Genomic DNA, 19,409 nt, shown 5'->3' with positions numbered 1-19,409 from the left:
GAACCAGAACGATTTTAGTCTGAGATTACTGTTCAACCTGGAATTCCAATAAATACATCCACTCCAAGAGTGCAAACAGACCTAACACTCTATACTGAAACTAACTTTTACACCTTAACCTACCCAGCAGCAGACATTATGGAACCCATACAGATACCGTACATTCAACTTCAAAATACATTCACATGTACAGTCGATTCTGCTATGACGCATGTTTCTTCAACATGAATTGGCTTCAATGCAATTGAAGAATTTAGACTGTTATGTGTAGAACATAAACTTTCCTTACCTGTATTGGCTATAACGCAATTTTGGCTATTGCACAATGTTCTTACAACACAAAATCGCACAAGAATGGAACAATTGCGATACATCAGAACCGACTATACTCTTAACTATCAGGAAGCCAACTGACTCCAGAAGCAAACACCAGAAACAGAATGGACATCACAGATTTGAGGGGAAATAACAGGACACACAGACTATATAACTGCCAGCCCTGACCTAGCCTGAGGAGAGCCTTTTATCCCCCAATAATAAGCTCCTGCACAAACAGCTTCCCCACAGGATTCCAGCCCCAACAAGCAGCTTCAGAATCAAGAATGACATAGGCCGAACAGAGAAGCGGAATTGGGAAGACAAACCAAGGGCAGTATCACATCAAAGGGCATCCGACAAGGGGACAAGCCAACCTAATACTACCTGAATGAGAGCTTCCAGACACAGGCCTGCTCCAAACCAAGAGAACCAACAGTGAGAACCTTATCACTGGCCGCACTTTAAAACTGTGCTTTCCTCAGTGGTGAGCTGAAACACCTGAGACCCCAAAATTCCTGACCTAGCTAGCAGGGAAGGGAAAGTGGGTGGTGGTAGTGCAGGGAAATCCAAGGTTGGAAGCCTGATTAAAGTATCTATGATTAAAACTGCTGTTTAGGTTCTAATTGTGATTAATCTGTGTTTAGTTTAATAGTGTACATAATTGCTGTCCTCTGTATATTTGATAGTGCTAATTTCACGGTTTATTGCGTTTATCTTTATTTCTTTATTACGCTTATTTATTTTGGCGTTAAATACAGAGATTCTTTTGCCCTGAAACACCAGTCTACTGCCTTCTTCATGTCAGGACCAGGGATCGGGGGGTAATTCGAACCACCTAAAGATCAGCAAATTTCTGATCACAAACCAGAACACAACATAAATCACTTGACATATTTTGAGCTGTACAGCGTTCTGAAGTAATAACACTTAAGTTTAAAACAACTTCTATTTAGCGAGCAGAAACACACCTTATCAATGTCACATGTCTAGTTCTTACATGTTTGCTTTATTTATTCCAAAAGTAGAACATAGAACATTGAATGCATTTCTTATATCTGTCATCTAGAAGGGATGGTTACAACAGGAGAACAGCTATCTGATGCTTATTGCTTACCATCCAGTATTATTTAATTGATCTCAAGGATATCCTGACCATCAGCTTGATTCATAAAGACATATGATAAAACCCAGAAAATTTTCAAATATTCCACACCACTCCACAACATGCTTAGTTCAATCTTACAATATGTTATTAAGCACACTTGGTACAGTGCAAAAATGAATTAATGATAAAAATGAATATTTTGTCTGAGAATGTTATAAGTGATGGGTAGAATATCCAGACAGGAAGTTTGGTACACTGACTTGCTTGTTTCCACAGCCTACCTACATAGATAAAATCTCTTTTCACAAAGTTTGCTAAACTTTTCCTTCATAATTAACAGCACAACCTTATCAAGTGTTGTATGTGTGTTGTAACTTCTTCCACTCTCTGTGGTTGAAGTCTGCCGGTTTCACCACAGAGTGAAAAATATCAGTATAGTTCAGGGGTGAACTACAAATGTTGCGGCTAATGGGTGACCTGTAATCTTTCAAGGTGCAATAGTAAAAGCACACTTGTAGAATGAGGCCAGCTGTTACTCAATACTGGAGCCCATGTGATCATTAAACCCTTAGGTGCCTATTAATTTCACCACAAGGAATTACTAAGTGTGAAAAGAATGTGCTAAAGCTCGGTAAAATTAATTGAAATAATAAATTACATTAACTGTCCTCCAACTTGATGGATGCAACTCATATAATTTATACCCCAAGCATGATGGATACACAGCAGAGGAGCTGGAATTCAAAGTAGACTTAATTTCGAAGAATCACTTTTGGAATTAATCTGCCTGTACAGACAACACAAAATCTTCTGTCTCAATTTTTTAGATTCTTTCAATGTAGAGATATCAAACCCTCCTTGTTTTTTCATCACAACCTGTGTTAACTGTGTATATATACTTGTGCTATATGGTGATAAAATTGTTTTTTCTGCCTTTCTAACTTTGTGACATCCATCACATTGAACAGTCACACAGGATTCACCACTTTATATCAGTATTGGCAAGCTTCTTCTTTAACAAGTGCAAGTTTTTATTTTGTCCAACAGTGTAAAGAAAGGTGCTAGCAAGTCAATTTCCATCATATCTCCCACAGTTGAAGTCAATTGAAATAAAAATGGGAAGAGATGAACTACAGGCTGACATATCACTACCACCCATCTTGGACAAGTAAAAATACTCTCCATTATACTTAGTGAATGGATTAATATCCCAAATAACCAAAGAGGAGGAAGTGAGGACTGCTGATGCTGGAGATCAGAGTCGAGTGTGGTGCTGAAAATGCACAGCAGGTCAGGCAGCATCTGAGGAGCAGAAGAATCAATGTTTCGGGCATAAGCCCTTCCTGACCTGCTGTGCTTTTCCAGCACCGCACTCTTGATACATTCCACCAAGCAGACAGACTCAGGCTGTGTGCCAGGTAAGCTGCAGGCCTAATGTACACCTTCAAAGTGAGTTGCTAGCACCAGTTCCATCTAAGCCTGCTGCCTGTGAAAATTTCATTTTTTTTTCATAATGTATTAAATTATGGAATATGGGCACCACTTGCCTTGGCCAGCATTCTATTTTTTCTTTTGTTTACTTTGTTTTTCCTATAGCCCAACAAGTCCACACCGACCCTCTGAAGAGTAACCCACCCAGACATATTTCCCTACGCTATTATCAGATATTTAGCTTTGACTAATGCACCTAACCTACGCATCCCTGAACACTATGGCCAATTTATCTAACCTGCACATCTTTGGATTTGAGTAAAAAATGAGGTCTGCAGATGCTGGAGATCACAGCTGAAAATGTGTTGCTGGTCAAAGCACAGCAGGCCAGGCAGCATCTCAGGAATAGAGAATTCGACATTTCAAGCATAAGCCCTTCATCAGGAATGAGAGAGAGTAGCCAAGCAGGCTAAGATAAAAGGTAGGGAGGAGGGACTTGGGGGAGGGGCGATGGAGGTGGGCTAGGTGGAAGGAGGTCCATTGCCCATCTCCAATTACTTTTATTAATGCAGTGTAAAAAGATAGCAGTTCTGAGTGAAACTCACATATCTGATTTCCCAACCAAGAGTACACAGAATTGTTTCTAAAAAATTACAAAACAGGTCTCATGTGCTGGTCAGGTGATATAATTTGACAGAGCTGTTGAATGCTGCATTCCAACATTTGCAGGTGAAAACAAAAATACCACTTTCAGAGTAGATGCACTCCTGCCCCGCCCCTTGGGGTGTGGTCCAGTCCTGCCCCGCCCCATGGGGTGTGGTCCAGTCCTGCCCCGCCCCATGGGGTGTGGTCCAGTCCTGCCCCGCCCCCATGGGGGTGTGGTCCAGTCCCGCCCCGCCCCCAGTGGTGTGGTCCAGTCCTGGAGGCTCGATCCGGTTCGGCAGCGCCACCTGCAGGAGTCTCTGTTCCCCCGGCGTCAGGCGCCAAGAGCGAGCAGAGGGTGGGGATCGGGGAGTAAGTGGTTTTTGTTTTGTATTTTTTTTCCCTCCGATTACTGGAAACCCATCAGCTCGAGGCTGGCCGCCACCCCCTCCCCGGGAATCCGGGCCCTGTCTCTCTCTCTCTCTCTGACGCTGCCCACTGTTCCCGGGGAGTTGGAGACCTCAGGGCAGTGACACCGCCACCTGCCGGCTGGAGGGTTTTACTGCTCTGCCCTCCCCCTTCCCCAATAAATGGGGAAAGGATCACAGGCAGAGGCCAATCGGCCCCAGTACTGGCCTGTCAGACAATGTCATCCCCATGTTCCAAGCTGCTTTCTCCCCCTTTTAATCCAAACACTTACACCACATTTCCAAGCAGTCAGTGAATTTCACGAATAAGAGAATAGCCACCTTTTCCTCGATTGCATTCTGGTTTAATTATACATTGCAGTCATAGTTTGGAAGAAGGTTGACAGCTACATAAGGTTGGAATGTGTCTGGAGACAAAGTGAGTGATGAATTTGCATTTCATGCAGCATTTTCCTCAACCTCCCTTCACCCCAAGGTACTTATGGCCAATAGGACTTTATCCAAGAACAGTCATTTTTTGTTATATGGAACATGTGGCAGCAAATTTGCACACAGTCAACACCGACAGACAGCACTGTGACAATGACCAAATTATCTGTTCATGACATCTTGATTCCAGCACATTCACTGAAAGAACACCCCATTCGATGAAGTGTGGGTGAGTGAGGTGACTGCCAAAGGCCAATTTATTTATTCAAGTTTTGTGATTATGAGGTTAATTGGTTCATTAATAATCAACATAACTTTGGAGACCCCTGTAACTGACTTAAGGAACTTTGGAGGAGGAAGATTAATTTGAGTTGCCTGACTGGAAAACAGTGAATGTCGTTATGCTCCACAAAGTCAGTTTGGCTAGAGCAAATACATCTTTAAAATGAAAAATCAATGTGGATTTTATAGTTTTTTACATATTTTCCGCACTTTCTATCTTTCACTTCCCACTTCTTAAATTCTCTATTTTAAGATTGTTGTTTATCAATGTAGTAGTTCAAACATTGCCCGGTATAATTGGGTAAATTGTCCTGAGTAATATACAGAGGTCACACAGGAATCTTCCATGTGAGAACTATTTTATTTTTGACTATGGTTTGAAGAACAAAAACATCAATGCAAAAGTGTGTGAGAGAAAACTGGTGTTAAATACACTGTTTAGAAATCATTTGGAAAACCTTTCTTTGGGAAGAAACATCACTATTGTTTTCATCATGATAATTAATAGATGGTACCAGATATATCAACTTTTTTTACATTATATTACTTTTCAAGGCAATAGAAAAGCATTTGCAAAATTGTTCTTCATGAAATTGCCTCTTTAAAACTGTAAACTCAGCCATATCATCATATTACAGTGATGTTTTACTACGATGCTGTTTGCTGCAAAATGAAATTCTATTTATATGTACCTCTTGATACCCAATCTATCTTCAGGATTTTACACTTTATTTGATGATGTTCCAATTGAAATGGTAATTACAGTGGTTTGCATGGGTGAGTTCCAAGTGTGATGCAATATACACTCTAGTACCAAAGTTAGTTTCAACTGTTAATGTTGAGTGTTAAGTGTGAATTACTTTTAAAATGTTTTCCGTACTGTCTCCAAGCTATGGCTTCAGATATAAGTAGTGCACTTCCCAGCCTCTGCCAGCTGCAATCTAAAACACTTTGATTTTTTTTCATTTTTTTTAATGACTAGTCAGAAGTCACACAACACCAGGTTATGGTCCAACAGGTTTATTTGAAATCACAATCTTTCGGAGTGCTGCTTCTTCATCATTCAATAATGGCTCTGTCAGGGTTATTTTCACCTCTCTTCCTGATTAGAGAATTATTAGCTGTGCATCACTTTCTAGCCATCCCACATCTTGACTTGGTCACATCTGACTTTTCTTTTCACTTTCACAATTTCTCTGACCCCAGTGATAATTATAGTAAGTCTATTGATTCATACAATGACCTGGATTATATCACTACCTATATTCTATCACCAGAAAGGTCTCCATTCTTTTCTCTTAGTTTATCCTTCTTCCTTGTATATGCCACCTTTTACACAGGGAAATGTTGTATTATATTTTCTTCCTTTTCCATTATGTTTGTATCCTCATATGGATGCTCTTAACTTCCATTTTTGAAGCTTCCTTCTTCAGTGGACCATTTTCAACACAACCCACCTTCACATCTCAAATGGTTGCAGTGCTCCAATATCTCTTAAGCATCCCAGCTTTCCAAGCTTACACCAGGTGTTGGCTGTGATTACATCTGTCTAGTCTCTAAGCTCTGCAATTTACTTCCCAAACCTCCTGGATTGACTCCTCTTCTAAAAATACTTCTTGAGACCTACTCTCTGACCAGGCTTTTCATCAACTGTCTAATGGCAGCTCTTCCTGAAGAAGGGCTCATGCCTGAAACGTCGATTCTCCTGCTCCTTGGATGCTGCCTGACCTGCTGCGCTTTTCCAGCAACACATTTTCAGCTCATCAATTGTCTAATGTCTCCTTCTGTACCTTGATCATAGAATCCGTAGTGTGGAAGCAGGCCCTTGGGCTCAACAAGTCCACACTGACCCTCCAAAGAGTAACCCACCCAGACCCATTCCCCTACCCTATATTTACTCCTAACCAATTCACCTAACCTACACATTCCTGAACACTATGGGCAATTTAGCCTAGCTTCACATCTTTACACTGTGGAAGGAAACTGGAGCGCCTGGAGGAAACCCACTCACATACAGGAAGAATGTGCAAATTCCACACAGTCACCAGAGGCTGGAATTGAACCTGGGTCCCTGGCACTGTGAGGCAGCAGTGCTAACCACTGAGCCACCGTGCCATCATGGTCTATTTTCTTTGGTCCTGTTTTTGTGAAGCGCCTTTATTACGTAGAACATGTAATAGTACTGCACAGTACAGGCCCTTCAGCCCTCAGTGTTGTGCCAACCTTTTTTCCTACTCTAAGATCAAACTAACCTATATAACCTACATTTTATTATCATCCATGTGCCTATCCAAGAGTTGCTTAAATGTCCATAATGTTTCTGACTCTACTTCAATCAAATCTCCACTCAGGCATCTCTTTTGTGTGAACAGAAATTAAGTGAATGGGCAAAAACAAAGTTCATGCAGTTTAGTTTTGGAAAGTATGAGCTCATGTACTTTGGTTACAACCACAATGCAGACCACTCTTTAAATGGAGAGGTACTCGAAAAATGCAATGCACAGTGATCTTAATGTTCCAGTGTATAAAACATACAAGTTAACATACAGATGCAGCACATAATTAAGAAAGCAAATAGAATTTTAAGACCATAAGACATAAGAGCAGAATTAGGCCATTCATCTCACTGAGTCTGCTCTGCCATTCGATTATGGTTAGTATGTTTCTCCACTCCATTCTCCTGCCTTCTGTCTATAACCTTTGAATCACAGTGTGGAAGTGGGCCTTTCAGCCCATTGAATCTGCACCAACCTTCCGAAGAGATCCCACCCAAATCCACCCATACATTCCTGCATCCCTAAATGCTGCGGTTAATTTAGCATGGCCAATCCACCTAATGTTCACATCTTTGGACTGTGTGAGGAAACCGAAGTAACTAGAGAAAACCCACCCATGTAGACATGGGGAGAATGTCTGTGTGGAGTTTGCACCAGTCTCCTGAGGGTGGAATCGAACCCAGGTCCTTGGCATAGAGGCAATAGTGCTAACTGACTCACTGTGCAGTTCCTTGATTCCCTTACAGTCAAGAATCTATCTCTGTTTAAATACACTCAATGACTTGGCCTCCACAGCCCTCTGTGACAATGAGTTCCAAAGTCACCACCCTCTGGCTGAAGAAATACCTCATCTCGTTCTTAAAAGGTTGTCCCTCCACCCAGAGGCTGTGCCCAGGGTGCTAATCTGTCTTACTAGCAGAAGCATTGGCTCTACCTGACCCAGCCCCTCTCAATATTCTGAGAGTTTCAATCAAATGCCCATCATCCTTCCAAACTCCAAGCACAGACCCACAGTCTTCAAGCACTGATGACAAGCCCTTCACCTCCAGGATTATTCTCGTAAAGCTCTCCTGGATCCCCTCCAGTGCAAACACATCCATCTTTAAATACAGGGCACAAAACTGCTTACACATTGCAAATGTGGTCTGACCAGAGCCTCATTATATCTCTGCTCTTGTTTACTAGTCCTCTCGAAATGAATGCTAACATAGCATTTGCCTTCCTAATTGCCTACTGAACCTGCATGTTAACCCTAAATGAATCCTGAATCAGCACTCCCAAGTCCATTTGCACTTCAGACTTACAAATTCTTCCCCATTTAGAAAATTGTTTATTTCTATACTTTTCCAACCAAAACGTAAACCTCAAACTTTCTCACATTGTATTCCATCTGCCACTTCTTTGTCCATTAGCCCAGCATTTCCAAGTCCTTCTGTGGCCTCCCCATTTCCTCAACACTACCTATCCCTCACCAATCTTTGTGTCATCTGTAAATTTAGTAGTTTCTTCATCGTTAATGCTTAACATGAATAGTGTGGTACCAACATTAACCCCAGCGGAACTCCACCAGTAATAGAGACATAGAGATGTACAGCATGGAACCAGACCCTTCGGTCCAACCCATCCATGCCGACCAGATATCCCAACGTGATCTAGTCCCACCGGCCAGCACTGGCCCATATCCCTCCAAACCCTTCCTATTCATATACCCATCCAAATGCCCTTTAAATGTTGCAAGTGTACCAGCCTCCACGACTTTCTCTGGCAGCTCATTCCAAATACGTGCCACTCTCCGTGTGAAAGAGTTGCCTCTTAGGTTCCTTTTATATCTTTCCCTTCTCACCCTAAATCTATGCTCTCAAGTTCTGGACTCCCCCACCCCAGGGAAAAGACTTTGTCTATTTATCCTATACATACCCTTCATAATTTTGTAAACCTCTAAAAGGTCACCCCTCAGTCTCTGACGCTCCAGGGAAAATGGCCCCAGCCTGTTCAGCCTCTCCCTATAGCTCAGATCCTCCAAACCTGGCAATGTCCTTGTAAATCTTTCCTGAACCCTTTCAAGTTTCACAACATTTTTCCGATAGGAAGGAGACCAGAATTGCACATAGTATTCCAACAGTGGCCTAACCAATGTCCTGTACAGCTGCAACATGACCTCCCAATACCTGTACTCAATGCTCTGACTAATAAAGGAAAGCATACCAAACATCTTCTTCACCATCCTATCTACCTGCGACTCCACTTTCAAGGAGCTATGAACCTGCACTCCAAGGTCTCTTTCTTCAGCAACAATCTCGAGGACCTTACCATTAAGTGTATAAGTCTTGCTAAGATTTGCTTTCCCAAAATGCAACACCTCGCATTTATCTGAATTAAACTCCATCTGCCACTTCTCAGCCCATTGGCCCATCTGATCAAGATCATGTTGTAGTATGAGGTAACCTTCTTCACTGTCCACTACGCCTCCAATTTTGGTGTCATCTGCAAATTGTACCTCTTATGCTCACATCCAACTTATTTATGTAAATGACTAAAAGTGGAGGACCCAGCATTGATCCTTGTGGCACTCCACTGGTCACAGGCCCCCAGTCTGAAAAATAACCCTCCATCATCACCTTCTGTCTTCTACCTTTGAGCCAGTTCTGTATCCAAATGGCTAGTTCTCTCTTTATTCCGTGATATTTAACCTTGCTAATCAGTCTCCCATGGGAAACCTTGTCGAACGCCTTACTGAAATCCATATAGATCCCATCTACCACTCTGCCCTCATCAATCCTCTTTATTACTTCTTCAAAAAACTCAATCAAGTTTGTGAGACATGGTTTCCCACGCACAAAGCCATGTTGACTATCCCTAATCAGTCCTTGCCTTTCCAAATACATGTACATCCTGTCCCTCAGGATTCCCTTCAACAACTTGCCCACCACTGAGGTCAGGCTCATTGGTCTATAGTTCCCTGGCTTGTCTTTACCACCCTTCTTAAACAGTGGCACCACATTAGCCAACCTCCAGTCTTCCGGCACCTCACCTGTGACTATCGATGATACAAATATCTCAGCAAGAGGCCCAGCAATCATTTCCCTAGCTTCCCACAGAGTTCTAGGGTACACCTGATCAGGTCCTGTGGATTTATCCATCTTTATGCATTTCAAGACATCCAGCACTTTCTCCTCTGTAACATGGATATTTTGCAAGGTGTCACCATCTATTTCCCTACAGTCTATACCTTCCATATATTTTTCCACAGTATATACTGATGCAAAATACTCGTTTAGTATTTCCCCCATTTTCTGGGGCTCCACACAAAGGCTGCCTTGCTAATCTTTGAGGGGCCCTATTCTCTCCCTAGTTACCCTTTTGTCCTTAATGTATTTGTAAAATCCCTTTGGATTCTCCTTAATCCTATTTGCCAAAGCTATTTCATGTCCCCTTTTTGCCCTCCTGATTTCCCTCTTAAGTATATTCCTACTGCCTTTATGCTCTTCTGAGGATTCACTCAATCTATCCTGTCTATACCTTACAAATGCTTCCTTCTTTTTCTTAACCAAACCCTCAATTTCTTTAGTCATCCACATTCCCTATACCTACCAGCCCTTCCTTTCATCCTGACAGGAATATACTTTTTCTGGATTCTCGTTATCTCAGTTCTGAAGGCTTCCCATTTTCCAGCCGTCCCTTTACCTGCGAACATCTGCCCCCAATCACCTTTTGAAAGTTCTTGCCTAATACCATCAAAATTAGCCTTTCTCCAATTCAGAACTTCAACTTTTAGATCTGGTCTATCTTTTTCCATCACTATTTTAAATCTAATAGAATTGTGGTCACTGGCCCCAAATTGCTCCCCCACTGACACCTCAGTCACTTGCCCTGCCTTATTTCCCAAGAGTAGGTCAAGTTTTGCACCTTCTCTAGTAGGTACATCCACATACTGAATCAGAAAATTGTCTTGTGCACATTTAACAAATTCCTCTCCATCTAAACCTTTAACACTATGGCAGTCCCAATCTATGTTTGGAAAGTTAAAATCCCCTTCCATAACTACCCTCTTATTCTTATAGATAGCTGAGATCTCCTTACAAGTTTGTTTCTCAATTTCTCTCTGACTATTGGGGTGTCTATAATACAATCCCAATAATGTGATTATTCCTTTCTTATTTCTCAGTTCCTTCCAAATAACTTCCCTGGATGTGTTTCCAGGAATATCTTCTCCCAGCACAGCTGTAATGCTATCCCTTATCAAAAACGCCACTCCCCCTCCTCTCTTGCCTCCCTTTCTATCCTTCCTATAGCATTTGTATCCTGGAACATTAAGCTGCCAGTCCTACCCATCCCTGAGCCATGTTTCTGTAATTGCTATGATATCCCAGTCCCACATTCTTAACCGTGCCCTGAGTTCATCTGTTAGGCCCCTTGCATTGAAATAAATGCAGTTTAATTTATTAGTGCTACCTTGTCCCTGCCTGCCCTGACTGTTTGACTCACTTCTGTTCTCAGCTGTACCTGTCTCAGATCGATCTCTTTCCTCACTATCTCCCTGAGTCCCACCCCCCACCTTACTAGTTTAAATCCTCCCAAGCAGCTCTAGCAAATCTCCCTGCCATCCCTGGCTGCCATCCTGAAAAATACACTTTTTTCCTCCTCTCTGTCTTCTGCCAGTCTGCCAATCCTTTATCCATGCCAGTAGCTTGGCCTGAAGCCCACAGAATCTTATCTGATTTAGCAGTCTCTTGTGCAGCACCTTGTTAAAGGCCTTCTGGAAGTACAAAAATGTCACACTCACTGTCTCATTATCTCCTCAAGGAATTCCAACACGTCTGCCAGGTATGACTTCCCCTTATGATGCCACCTGACTGCTGTATTTTACAATTAATCAATGCTATTTTTGATTATAAGTGCAGTAATACATTTAGACTGCCTGGCATCACAGTTTCCATTGGGATCACTGTAGTTTGGGGGTTTAGACCATAATACAGTATAATATTGCCTCATACATTACAGTACAGTACTGTATTTGAAATACAGTAGCGCCTCGACATACGAACAAACCGGTTTACGAACAGAATTTTATGTAAAATTTTGCTTCAACATACGTACAAAATTCAAAGTACGAGCGAAGGTATGAACGCAAAACGCGACCACGTGGTTTAATTGTTCTGCTTTGCTACGAGCTCGTTGAACACAAAAGCTCTCGGGCCCCGCGTGATCTCATTCAGTTCGTCTTTGGCATGTGCGCTGTGAACCGCATTCGTTGCTACGTCCGAGCTTTCTTACGTTATCTGAACAATGGGAAAAAATGATTCAGTTCGTGAACTTCTCGGTTTGTGAACCGGGTCCCGGAATGGATTAAGTTCATAAGTCGAGGCGCTACTGTAGTTTATTTGAGGGCCCTTCTACAAAACCCAGATCAAACCCAGATCAGAGATTGGTGTGCAGGGTTGTTTGTGGCAGATTCCTTTAAATGTAAGTTTTAGTTTGAAATGGGGGAGAAGGGGTTAATACCACTCTTAAAGTAAGATCCTGATTGTGCAAAAGCCTGGCAGTCTAGCTTCCACAAGGCAATAAGAACTCTATTGTTCAAAATATCAGCTGCTCTGTGTTTCACTTCAGGGGTCACTGTTGCCTTGGTAACACGCATGCAAAATAACATTGCAATGTGTGTTTGTCCAGGCTTCCAGAGTACCGGAAAGCTGTGAGACAGTTTACTCCCCCCCCCCCCGCCCCCCAAAAGCCCCACTGGAGCTCAAGTGATTAATTTTAGTTGCAGTTGAGCTAAAATCAAGATTAAGCTCCTAAAAAAAACTACTGTTTGCTACAGGGGCACAGAATTTCCCAGAGGTTAACGCGGCGACATCTCTTATTCCTTTGCTGTGAGGCTGATTCCCACAAGGCTGTGACTGTACTAAGGTCCGTTACACTTCGCTGCCTCAGTCAGGTCTTCACTTGTTGGCCTAGAAAGCAGGAAGGGAGACACAGCCAAAGTCAGTCTCAGCTGAAGTCTGCATCTGTACTTTGCAGCAACGAAGAGAGGATTATACACTGATACACCTTTCCCTAGAATGTGGCATCAAGGACATCTACAGCAACCTGTTTAGGACTAGCTCAAACAGCAAGAATGAAGTTGATTCTGGAGCAATTTATTTTGTCATTGCTGTAGTAACCTAGGCCATTGGAGGGAGCTGCAATATGCTTGATGTATTTTAATATGAATAACATTTGTAAAGCATATTGGTCTAAGGAGTGAGACAGTCCTAAAACACTGCAAGAACATTGTTAGAAACTTAAGGACAAATCAAACTTGCAGTTTTTCAAATCTATAAATAACACTAATTGTTAACAAATTATTCCGAAACCAAGGCTGGTTAAGTTCTTTCTTACACATCTCCACGCTGCTTGATTCTAGGACACCGCCCCTCGAATGATTGCAGAAATCAAAGACTTCTTGCTGACAGCAGGAAAAATTAAGGCAAAATCTGTAAAACTTAGGAATAAGGACAATGTAAAATTCAAATTATAGAGCAGCCAGAACCTATATGCCATAGAATCCCTACAGTGTGGAAACAGATCATTTGGCCCAACAAGTCCACACTAACCCTCCGAAGAGCATCCCACCCACACTCACCGCCTTACTCAATCCCTGCATTTGCCATGGCTAATCCACCTAACTTACACATCCCTAGACACTATTGGCAATTCCACATGGCCAGTCCACCTGAACGGCACATCTTTGGACTGTGGGAGGAAACCCGAGCACATGGAGGAAACCCACACAGACACGGGGAGAATGTGCAAACTCCACACAGACAGTCGCCTGAGGGTGGAATTGAACCCAGGTGCCTGCTGCTGTGAGGCAGTAGTGCTAACCACTGAGCCACCATGTGCCCATATACACCATTCAACATATATAAAGAAATGGCTGAAAAATTCAAGCAGTCCCTGCCTCCAGGCAGAGAAAGAGCTGAAGTAAGCAGCTGAAATCTCTAGATGTTCCTCAGATTTTATTGAATTTAAAAAAACACAAGTATTAGGGAGAAAAAAAATCACAAAACTAGCAGTAGCAGTTACACAGTACCTTTCCCTTAAGAAAATGTCTAAAGACACTTCACAGAGACAGAATCAGGTAAAAGCTATTAGTGAGGGTAACCAAAGCTTGGCCTCAGAACTGAATGTTAAGGACGTTCCTAAAGCAATGGCAGGAGAAGCAACAGAGTTGAGATTAAAGGTTCCAGAGCACAAGGGTTTGATGTCTGAAGGCAAGGTTGCCACTTTTGGGATGTAGGAATAGACAAAGATGGGAGATCAGGGTTAGGGTTGGTTGGAAAGTTGGCGAAGAGGACTTTTTTTTATTTATTCACTGGTGTGATGTGGGTGCTTTTGGCTAGCCAGCATTTATTGTTCATCCTTAGTTGCCCCTGAGAAGGTGGGGGTGAGCTGCCTTCTTGAACTGCTGCAGTCCCCCTGCTGTGGGTTGGCCCACAATGCTCTTATGAAGGAATTCCAGGATTCTCACCCAGCGACACGGAAGGAACAGCAATATATTTCCGAGTCAGGATGGTGCATGGGATTAGAGCTGAAAATGTGTTGCTGGAAAAGCGCAGCAGGTCAGGCAGCATCCAAGGAGCAGGAGAATCGACGTTTCGGGCATGAGCCCTTCTTCAGGAATGAGGAAAGTGTGTCCAGCAGGCTAAGATAAAAAGTAGGGAGGAGGGACTTGGGGGAGGGGCGTTGGAAATGCGATAGGTGGAAGGACGTCAAGGTGAGGGTGACAGGCCGGAGTGGGGGTGGGGGCGGAGAGGTCAGGAAGAAGATTGCAGGTTAGGAAGGCGGTGCTGAGTTCGAGGGATTTGACTGAGACAAGGTGGGGGGAGGGGAAATGAGGAAATTGGAGAAATCTAGGTTCATCCCTTGTGGTTGGAGGGTTCCTAGGGGGAAGATGAGGCGCTCTTCCTCCAGCTGTTGTATTGCTATGGTCTGGCGATGGAGGAGTCTAAGGAGGTGTAGTCCAGGTAGCTGTGGGAGTCGATCGGTTTATAGTAAATGTCTGTGTTGATTCGGTCACCCGAGATAGAAATGGAAAGGTCTAGGAAGGGGAGGGAGGAGTCTGAGATGGTCCAGGTAAATTTGAGGTCGGGGTGGAAGGTGTTGGTAAAGTGGATGAACTGTTCAACCTCCTCGTGGGAGCATGAGGCAGCGCCGATACAGTCATCGATGTAGCGGAGGAAAAGGTGAGGGGTGGTGTCAGTGTAGCTGCGGAAGATGGACTGATCCACATATCTATCGGCCATACACGTACCACCCTCTGCGTGAAAACGTTGCCCCTTAGGTCTCTTTTGTATCTTTCCCTTCTCACCCTAAACCTATGGTCTCTAGTTCTGGACTCCCCGACCCCAGGGAAAATACTTTGTCTATTTATCCTATTCATGCCCCTCATAATTTTGTAAACCTCTATAAGGTCACCCCTCAGCCTCCGACGCTCCAGGGAAAACAGCCCCAGCCTGTTCAGCCTCTCCCTGTAGCTCAGATCCTCCAACCCTGGCAACATCCTTGTAAATCTTTTCTGAACCCTTTCAAGTTTCACAACATCTTTCTGATAGGAAGGAGACCAGAATTGCACGCAATATTCCAACAGTGGCCTAACCAATGTCCTGTACAGCCGCAACATGACCTCCCAACTCCTGTACTCAATACACTGACCAATAAAGGAAAGCATACCAAACGCCTTCTTCACTATCCTATCTACCTTCGACTCCACTTTCAAAGAGCTATGAACTTCCACTCCAAGGTCTTATTGTTCAGCAACACTGCCTAGGACCTTACTATTATGTGTATAAGTCCTGCTAAGATTTGCTTTCCCAAATTGCAGCACCTCGCATTTATTTGAATTAAACTCCATCTGCTACTTCTCAGCCCATTGGCCCATCTGGTCCAGATCCTGTTGTAATCTGAGGTAACTCTCTTCGCTGTTCACTACACCTCCAATTTTGGTGTCATCTGCAAACTTACTAACTGTACCTCTTATGCTCGCATCCAAATCATTTATGTAAATGACAAAACGTAGAGGGCCCAGCACCAATCTTTGTGGCGCTCCACTGGTCACAGGCCTCCAATCTGAAAAACAACCCTCCACCACCACCCTCTGTCTTCTACCTTTGAGCCAGTTCGGTATCCAAATGGCTAGTTCTCCCTGTATTCCGTGAGATCTAACCTTGCTAATCAATCTCCCATGGGAACCTTGTCGAACGCCTTACTGAAGTCCATATAGATCACATCTATTGCTCTGCCCTCATCAATCTTCTTTGTTACTTCTTCAAAAAACTCAATCTGGGTTTCTGGATTCTGGGTAATCCAAGATGGAGGAAGGGAAAAATTTCTGGCTGTAAGACCTGCTCCTTTTTTTGAGGTATTTTAGGTGTTGGAGGTGATTTCCTCGAATTCCAGGAGCAGCAATTACTGTTTTATATGCTGTTGCATTGTTTTGGAACTTTGGAAAAAAAAGTCAAAACAACAGCAGTTTTAAAAGAGAGAAGAGCAGACAAAGGAAGCACATGGTGAGGACAATGCAGGAGAGAGAGAGAGAGAGAGAGAGAACCTGCACAGTTGCTACCTTTGCTGTTTGAATTCGTGTATCATGAATTGTGTAACATGATGCTGAGAGTTTTAAGTTGGAGGCAATGGAGCAGCAGCACATGAGCAGTCAGAGTTCAGTTTGAAGTCAAACAGAACATTGATATTGCACGCAGTCCGGTTCAACCTGAGAGAGTGACCAGAGAAAGGAGGAGGTTGTACCAAGCTTGTGTTTTGGTCTCCAGTGCAGATTTGCGCTGCCTCACCATTACTGGCTGTGACTTCCTCGAGCTAAACCACAGCTCTGTAAACGTCTCAGCTCTACCATCCTTTCAGATGCTTCTTAAAAACCTACATATTTGACCAAAGCCGTTACTCACCTGCCCTAACATTTCCCTATGTGGTTTGTCATCAAATCTGGTTTGATTAGTGCTGCAATGAAGCATTCTCAGGTATTTTATTATGTTGAAGGTGCTGTATAAATATATATTGTTATAGCAATGGTGGGAGATGGTAGATTCGTTACAGAGTAGGACTGTATAAAATTGCAGCTTGTCGCATTATGGATGATGGACAAAGGGTCTGGTAACACAGAGGCAGCAGAGAATCCAAAAGAAGAGCAGAAAAATAGAGCTGAATGTGATCAGCATTTGTATATTTATATGGAAGGTGACCCCATATTTTCCCACAATGTCGTCAAGATGCAATGGGTAGATGAGGAAAGAGCAAAGTATATAGCCCTAGGGAATGGAGGAGTTGATATAATAAATTGGCATCGCTTTCAAGTCACCATATATTCATTTTAATAATTCATTTTAATAATGGCAATGATCATGAGGTGCCCACCCTAACAGAGTGTCACTAAATTGTTTTCTTATTTCCCAAAAGCTCCCTTTAGTTTTTCAGTTAACAAATATAAATATAATGGATATATATTAAGATATAAGCATATAGCCACTTAGAGACAATTGGAGCAGGAGGGGCATTAATTTTTAATTGGTGAATTTACATAATATATTCTCCATGACAATGGTGAGATTTGCATGAATAATAATGTCTACCTATTTGATATTTGGCAGGTGTGACAATGAACAATCTGAAAGATGTAATCCACAGAGCTCATCAGATTGATAAGCTTATTTCAGGAAACAGTATCCAGGAGATAAAATTACTTTTGCATGGTTTTGAGGGTATTCCGGTCACCCCTGAAGTTCTGCAAAATACTGACCTCGTCAGAGCTGTATACAGAGTTTTAAAGACTTGTTCTGATGCAGATACCAGGAAGAAGGCCCGGAATCTGTTGTCTGCATGGAAGAAGCTTTACAGGAGCAGTGGCTTCCAGGAAAAGTGTCCAGAAGACAGACACTGTGCTTCCAGCAAAGAAAAGAGTGAGAAGACAGATAAAATTAATGAGGGGACATTAAAGTCTGAGCTGGGTGCAACTGATTCTGTGAGTGGAAAGCCTGAACAGCAACCTGAAGACAACCAGGTCATGACGGGAACTGAACTCAGCCACAGTCACCCCACAACAGAGATGCTTCCAGAAACACACAATGAAAAACAATTTTCATCAGGCCCAGATTCAGTAATTGGCTGTACTGCAGCTCCAATCAAGCAGCCTACATTTATTCTCCAGGCTGTGCGGGCTAAGTGCATAGAGCTTCTATTCCAAGCACTAGTTGGTTCAGAAACAGCTGACGCCAGAGTGGTTGAAATGTGGCAGAGTATTGCCAACAAAGTGGAGCAATTTATATATACATTGCACATGAAGAATGATAAAAGGTACAAAGCTTGCATTCGAAGCAGGATTGCAAATTTAAAGAACCCCAAAAATCCCCATTTAAGACAAAAGATGTTATCAGGGGAAGTAACTCCTCAAATGTTTGCAGAGATGTCTGTGATGGACATGGCAAGTGATGAGCTGAAACAGCTAAGAGCATCATACACAAGCTCTGGAGTTCAGGAGCATCAGCTACCTCATGGGCTGGAAGGAACAAAGACCAACAAGATTAGATGTAAACGGTGTGAGAAATTTAACTGTACTGTGACAGCAATTGCCAGAGGCACACTTTTTCTTCCAGGTTGGGTGTGCAACAGAAACTCTGATGAACAGACGATGACTTTTGTCATTTGCAACGAATGCGGAGAAAAATGGTATAACAGTGGCTGGATTTCTATTTAGATATGGCATAAGATCTGAGGGGGATTTGACTTATTTATTTTCTAACAGCTAGTGACTATATGTGTCTGTCAACAGCTATGCATCAGATATTAAATAAAATAGCAAAATCCGTTATCTATTTAACAATAAAAACTCTTAAAAAGTGCCTAGGAACCGTTGCCTGAATCTGTTTTTCTCCTGTGAGAGTTAGTTGTCTTCATACTCCTGAATTGTATTATCTTTTCACGAGCAATGCATTGTCCTAAAATCCAATATTTAATGTAGATATTTAACTTAGATAGCTGGCAAAAGATTACAGTGTGATATATTGTTTGGTCAGAGTTCAGATCAGGAATTGAGAGTTGCTATGACTCCTGTCATAATATTGAGGAGCACAGTGAAAGATCATTGGGTGAAATTGAAGGGAATATACATTCCTGAAAGTGGGACTCGGAAAATGAGGTGCAACACTTAATTTGTGGTATGAAAGTGTGACAGGCAATAAGAGGTACAACAATGAAATGGGAATGGTAAACACCAGATAGACTGAAATTCATTAACTCTCCCTAGAGTAACCAACAACCCTGTCCAAATTTTGAGGGTTTTTAAAAAATCTTCTTACACACTTTCTTCCCCTTAGGGAATAGTGGGAAAGTGTTGGAATAATTTTCAAGCTGATTATTAACCTCTTGAACCACAAGATGTACACTTCTTCCATGGCCAACAAATCCTGGAATGAGACTCGAACACAGAGCTTCTGGCTCAGACAGCGG

At 42.6% G+C, this 19,409-nt stretch overlaps 1 protein-coding gene across 1 annotated transcript; it reads left to right on the top strand.

Moving 5' to 3' along the window:
• Positions 1-3,766: 3,766 nt before the first annotated feature.
• Positions 3,767-18,752, top strand: LOC132820707 (transcription elongation factor A N-terminal and central domain-containing protein). The gene is made up of 2 exons (XM_060832963.1): positions 3,767-3,868; positions 17,555-18,752. Exon 2 carries the CDS (start codon positions 17,563-17,565, stop codon positions 18,655-18,657), a length of 1,095 nt encoding a protein of 364 aa, XP_060688946.1. The 5' UTR covers positions 3,767-3,868; positions 17,555-17,562; the 3' UTR covers positions 18,658-18,752.
• Positions 18,753-19,409: the final 657 nt, after the last annotated feature.

This window comes from Hemiscyllium ocellatum, chromosome 12 (assembly GCF_020745735.1).
Source record: "Hemiscyllium ocellatum isolate sHemOce1 chromosome 12, sHemOce1.pat.X.cur, whole genome shotgun sequence".
NCBI lineage: Eukaryota > Metazoa > Chordata > Chondrichthyes > Orectolobiformes > Hemiscylliidae > Hemiscyllium > Hemiscyllium ocellatum.
Note: the sequence above shows the minus strand (reverse complement) of the source record. Positions and strands in the feature narration are given on the sequence as shown.

Excerpts from the sequence above, each read along its gene's own strand:
- LOC132820707 (XM_060832963.1), top strand. The coding sequence starts at position 17,563 with ATGAACAATCTGAAAGATGTAATCCACAGAGCTCATCAGATTGATAAG.